This window comes from Balaenoptera ricei, chromosome 13 (genome assembly GCF_028023285.1).
Source record: "Balaenoptera ricei isolate mBalRic1 chromosome 13, mBalRic1.hap2, whole genome shotgun sequence".
NCBI lineage: Eukaryota > Metazoa > Chordata > Mammalia > Artiodactyla > Balaenopteridae > Balaenoptera > Balaenoptera ricei.
This window is the reverse complement of record NC_082651.1, coordinates 42,771,896-42,778,112: the sequence shown is the minus strand read 5'-3', so window position 1 is coordinate 42,778,112 and position 6,217 is coordinate 42,771,896. Positions and strand designations below refer to the sequence as shown.

The 6,217-nt window shown below is 50.7% G+C and overlaps 1 protein-coding gene across 1 annotated transcript; it reads left to right on the top strand.

The window, feature by feature from the left end:
- The first annotated feature begins 3,699 nt into the window (after positions 1–3,699).
- On the top strand, positions 3,700–5,238 carry PCBP1 (poly(rC) binding protein 1). The gene has a single exon (XM_059943114.1). It carries the CDS (start codon positions 3,855–3,857, stop codon positions 4,923–4,925), a length of 1,071 nt encoding a protein of 356 aa, XP_059799097.1. The 5' UTR covers positions 3,700–3,854; the 3' UTR covers positions 4,926–5,238.
- The last annotated feature ends 979 nt before the right edge of the window (positions 5,239–6,217 follow it).

Below are 6,217 nucleotides of genomic sequence, written 5' to 3'. Positions count from 1 at the left end.
CTCGGTGCTCTGTGTCCAACTAGAGGGGTGGGATAGGGAGGGTGGGAGGGAGACGCAAGAGGGAGGAGATATGGGGATATATATGTATGTATGGCTGATACACTTTGTTATAAAGCAGAAACTAACACACCACTGCAAAGCAATTATACTCCAATAAAGATGTTAAAAAAAAAAAAAAAAGAAATATGCCTGCCAAAAAAGGCTTAAAATTGCAGTCTTGGGAAGACATACCCAGTGGGTAAAATTTTCTTTAGGGAAAAGAAACAGGTGGCAGATTTAGAGGACCAGAATGCTTTGAATCAGGATAATTCTTGATTATATGCAATTTAGTCCTTTTGTTGTCTCCTAAGTTTTTAACATTTACTAAGATCAACTGTCTCTCTACAAGATAAGGTCCTCTGCAGAGACCACAGACGGTCTACCTTAATGGTTAAGTATATAGGCTCTGGGCTCAAATTGCCTCGATTCAAATCTTCGTTTTACCACTTAACAGCTGTGTGACCTTAGATAAATCTTTCTCTTTGTACCTCTGTTAAAATGGAAATAACATCACCCCCATCTCAGGAGGTTTTGTGAGGTTTAAATGTGTAGATTAATCATATTGGTCACAACCTAATAATGGGTTTTTCATCCTTTAGTGTGATGTGTGCCTCTTTTTTTTTTAATGTAAAGAAGACAACAGAAATTACCAGAGTACACTGCATGTAGTATGAATAAGTACTGTTCTGCAATAATTTTGTTTCCTTTATCTATATGTGTGCATATATGTTTCAATTACGTAAAATATACTTCTCATGGTGGTTTGCTTTTAAAACTGTGAGAACCACTGAATTAATGCACAAAATAAAGGTTCAAACAGTGCCTGGCACACAGTGAGCACTTAGTGCTATGACTGTCATTGTTGCTGTTATGTACCTACCTGTTAAAGTTGTTTGTAGGATTATCTAAGGTAATATGAAAGCACTTTGGAAAGTCTAATATACAATATTAGTGTAAGTTAAAGGAAGCAACAAGCCCTCCTCTCCACCTCTTAATACCCATACAAGCATAGCCCTGTTTCAGCACATATTTGTTGCTTGGTCCACAAGTTATTTGTTACATTGAACTGAAAAGTCCACAGACCATGACTTATCTACCACTCTGTCATGCTCTGTCAATATCTGCAGAGAAATAGAGGTTTGGTGCCAGAGTAAATTTATTTATTTTTACCTGGGTGGAGGTTGGGATGGGGAAGGCGGAAGTCATGCCCATGGGTAGCTGAAGGAAGCAAGTGAGTCAGAGAAATTGCTTGCTCCCACAGAGCCAGGTAGACTCAAATGCGCCACAAACCAGGCTGGACTGACAGATACTTGAGCCTTTATGCAGGGCTTAATCACTTCCTTCTCTCTATCCTCACCCAGACAACTCATTAAAAAAAATAGCCTCTGAGCTCCTCACAGGCATAGCTCACACCAGGAGAAACTGGGAATCCCCAAATAGATACAAATAGGGGGTGACTATGCAACAAAAAATTACCTGAGGGGTTCCTTGAAATAACAAGCCCACCTAAACGTCCAAATAGCATTTAAATTCAAAACCCTGACTTCGAGAAAAATTTGGAAATGTGCTCACCAATAACTGTATCAGGTCTGGATTCCATCCTCGACACTGTGTGACCTTGAATTAGTCACTGCATCTCTCTGGGCCTAAGTGATTTCATCTGCTAAAAAAAAAAAAAGAGAGAGATAACACATACCTCACAGGGTCATTGTAAAAATTAAAGACAGTATGCAGTAAAATGGCTAGCACAGGATCTGGCACTGGTAAATGCACAATAAATGTCTGTCCCTTCTAGCCTACAAGTCAACAACTATGGCAAACTGAGGTTCACTGGCCAGCTCTTAGGTATCCTAGTCGCTTCATGGAAATTGCCTTTTTTTAAAAAGAAACTTTATAATACCATTTCTTTATCTCTCTAGCACAATAGCCTATGCTAGAAGTCTAGGAAAGCAATAATTTCCCATCTCATTCTTTACAAGTAGTGATTCCTAAATGTTTTGGTACTGAGGGCCCAAATTATGCATTGGTACTGCCCCCCCCCCTTATCCATTATTAAACGAAATGAGCAAGAGACTCGGTATGATGCCTACGTTTTACAGTTATTTGCGTCCCCGTTTCAAATTAATGAGAAATGTATTAAAATTCGCCCGGTGAGGCTGGGACCAGCCTGCGGGGTTTCATCCCAATCTGGTCAGAGCACTCGCTGCGCGGGGAAGGCCCCGGCTCACGGGCGGGACGGGGGGATGGGGGGCGGCCGCGTTCTAGAGCTTTCGGCCCGACCCCTATTTCTCGTTGGCGACGAATATAGGCCACGTGTCGCCATTTTGTGTTCAGGAAACATGGCGGCCACCCCCACGGGGAAGAAAGGGAGGGGGGAGGGAAGGACCGCCACGTTAGCCGCTTTCCCTGGGGGATCCTGAAGCACCCCGCGCACTCGGCCTTTTCTGTCTCGCTCAGCCGAGGAAAAGGAGAAGGGGCAGAAATCACAACTGGCGCACCAAGGGCCCCAGCGACCTTTCTTTACCGGGAGGAACGCGCGGCTCCACACACGGCAAGAAAGGCCCTCCAAGATGGCGGGCCCTGTTGGGGGCCGCCCCCGGAGAGCGTGGGCGCCGTGGCTGCACCGAGCGGGGAAAGGGCCGAAAGGCAGCAGCGGGAGCGTAAGCCGCGCGGGGAAAACCGCAGGAACTCCCCAGAGCAGGAGTAAATGCGGTCCCCCAAGATGCACGCCATTGTCTTAAATGTCTGACGAGGCGGCAGCGACTAAAACGACACCAGCGCAGGAGGTGGGGGTTCTGCGGGTAAACGAAAGAGAGTTGCAAAATGCAGACAAAGCATTATGTAAATGGACGCCATTCTCTTTATGGCCATGTTTCTAGCCCTCCCCAGAAACCATGAGCAGAGCCGTGAATTTGACGGCAGCGCGTGGTGGGTTTTGGTCTTTCTCCCCACCGACCGCCGCCACGGGGCCGAGGCGGGGGTGGGGGCTGGCGCTGGGCGCCCCGACGCCGAAGATGAAGGGGCCCCACGTGCCCGCCCGGGCGGGGGCCCGCCCCGCAGGCCTCGCCTCGCCGCCCCTCCCCCCCGGAAGACCGCGGCTGCCCCTCCCGTCTGCCCCACACCCTCACGCATGCGCTCTGGCCGCCTCAAGCGCATGTTTTAAACCCGCGGCGTCCTAGCAGCCGCCTGCAGTTATCGCCGGGGCTGCCCGTGTCGCTCCGCGCTTAAACCGCTTTTGTAGGGCGGGAAAATAATGTGTCGCCTCCGCGCACAACACTACCGTTTCCAAACATCTGCCGGCGCCTCTGGGGTTAATAAAATACATGTTCGTTTTAAAACTTTGCCGGACTCACAGCTTCTGCCTACCGGGGCTTTCTTTTCAATGCTAGGCTGTTAAAAGTGTATTTTAAAAACTACTCTATGGGGGTTGGCGCAATCTTGTGACCTAAAAAGGACGGGTCCTCATTTTTTTTCAAGGGGTCCTGCGCAGCAAGCACTTCCGGGGTCAGAGGGTACGCGGGGTTGAAAGCGGGCTTCCCGCCCCGCCCAGACCGCCGAGGCTGCCGCCGGAGTCGCCACCGCCGCGCCCTCGCCCACCCGCCCGCCCGCCGCTCCCGGCCCCGCTCGCCCCCTCCGCCGCCGCCGCCCGCCCCTGCGACGACGCCGCGGCCTCCCGCCCGCGCCCGCTCGCTCCCGCGGCCCTCGCTCGCCTCGCGCCGGCAGTTTTGGGCCTACACCGCCCCTCCCCCAGCCAGCCACCAAAGACTTGACCACGTAACGAGCCCAACTCCCCCGAACGCCGCCCGCCGCTCGCCATGGATGCCGGTGTGACTGAAAGTGGACTAAATGTGACTCTCACCATTCGGCTGCTTATGCACGGAAAGGAAGTAGGAAGCATTATTGGGAAGAAAGGGGAGTCGGTTAAGAGGATCCGCGAGGAGAGTGGTGCGCGGATCAACATCTCGGAGGGGAATTGCCCGGAGAGAATCATCACTCTGACCGGCCCCACCAATGCCATCTTTAAGGCCTTCGCTATGATCATCGACAAGCTGGAAGAAGATATCAACAGCTCCATGACCAACAGCACGGCTGCTAGCAGGCCCCCGGTCACCCTGAGGCTGGTGGTGCCGGCCACCCAGTGCGGCTCCCTGATTGGGAAAGGCGGTTGTAAGATCAAAGAGATCCGCGAGAGTACGGGGGCCCAGGTCCAGGTGGCGGGGGATATGCTGCCCAACTCCACCGAGCGGGCCATCACCATTGCTGGCGTGCCGCAGTCTGTCACCGAGTGTGTCAAGCAGATCTGCCTGGTCATGCTGGAGACGCTCTCCCAGTCTCCGCAAGGGAGAGTCATGACCATTCCGTACCAGCCCATGCCGGCCAGCTCTCCAGTGATCTGCGCGGGCGGCCAAGATCGGTGCAGCGACGCTGCTGGCTACCCTCACGCCACCCATGACCTGGAGGGACCACCTCTAGATGCCTACTCGATTCAAGGACAACACACCATTTCTCCGCTCGATCTGGCCAAGCTGAACCAGGTGGCAAGACAGCAGTCTCACTTTGCCATGATGCACGGCGGGACCGGATTCGCCGGAATTGACTCCAGCTCTCCAGAGGTGAAAGGCTATTGGGCAAGTTTGGATGCATCTACTCAAACTACCCATGAACTCACCATTCCAAATAACTTAATTGGCTGCATAATCGGGCGCCAAGGCGCCAACATTAATGAGATCCGCCAGATGTCCGGGGCCCAGATCAAAATTGCTAACCCAGTGGAAGGCTCTTCTGGTAGGCAGGTTACTATCACTGGTTCTGCTGCCAGTATTAGTCTGGCCCAATATCTAATCAATGCCAGGCTTTCCTCTGAGAAGGGCATGGGGTGCAGCTAGAACAGTGTAGGTTCCCTCATAACCCCTTTCTGCTGTTTTCCCATGATCCAACTGTGTAATTTCTGGTCAGTGATTCCAGGTTTTAAATAATTTGTAAGTGTTCAGTTTCTACACAACTTTATCATCCGCTAAGAATTTAAAAATCACATTCTCTGTTCAGCTGTTAATGCTGGGATCCATATTTAGTTTTATAAGCTTTTCCCTGTTTTTAGTTTTGTTTTGGGTTTTTGGGTCATGAATTTTATTTCTGTTTGTCGATAAGAAATGTAAGAGTGGAATGTTAATAAATTTCAGTTTAGTTCTGTAATGTCAAGAATTTAAAAATTAAAAAATGGATTGGTTAAAAAATGCTTCATATTTGAAAAAGCTGGGAACTACTATCTTAAACTCTTTGTTGGTGCATTTCTTTTCTTCCCTTCTAGTGTTAGGCTTTTGTAGGGAGAAGGGTGGGCCCGTCCCTGGTATTTTCTCCAGCCCTTTTCACCTTACTGGTAAGATTCCATTCCCTTTCCATCCCAACAAAGGAGAACGGCAGGCTGGGCCTGCTTTGGGACGTTTGCAGAGACAGTGGGGGTCTCTTGGAGAGTGACATCCCTCCAGCCAGGTTCCAGAGAGAGGCCTCTGCCCATTTCTCTGGTAGAAAACATAAGGGGTTTCTCAGCTGGGAAGAGTATGCCCACTCGGTAGGACCTCTGATGAATGGCAGTGTGTCCTCTAGTCCCACCAGCCCCGCCCTCAATCTCACGTGCAAAACTCTTAGCCAGGAACAAAAAAACGTTCTGAGGTGGGAGGAGCCTGGGGGACCCAGAGAAGAGGTGGGGGAGGGAAGGGCTGGGCTGGGGGGGAAGGGAGGGGCTGAGGTGGGGGAAGGGAAAGGGGCTGGGTGGGTCTAAGGGCTTGGGAGAGGGTAGCTGCTACAGGGTGGTGGTGGGGATAGTGGGCTTGGTTGGGCAGCAAGACTGAATGGGGGATGGTTGCAGCGGGGCGCATGTGTCGCGCATGCACCTGTGGCAAGTGGCCTGTCAAGAGGATGTTATTACACCTGCCAAGTGGCTACCCAGAAACAAAGGAGGCCAGCTTCTAATTCTCCTGCTGTGTGCAATGTTTAGAGAAATCATTGTACCAGGAAATAATTCTGCCTAAATGGGGCAGTCCACACAGGCAGGAATGTAGGCTGATCCATTGACAACCGCCTAAGAATGACCTCAGTGTTAAAAAATGCAGATTCCTGGGTCCCACCCCAAATCTAATCAGAAGACTGCATTTTCAGCAAAACTCCAAAAGGTCCTTAG

Excerpts from the sequence above, each read along its gene's own strand:
- PCBP1 (XM_059943114.1), top strand. The coding sequence starts at position 3,855 with ATGGATGCCGGTGTGACTGAAAGTGGACTAAATGTGACTCTCACCATT.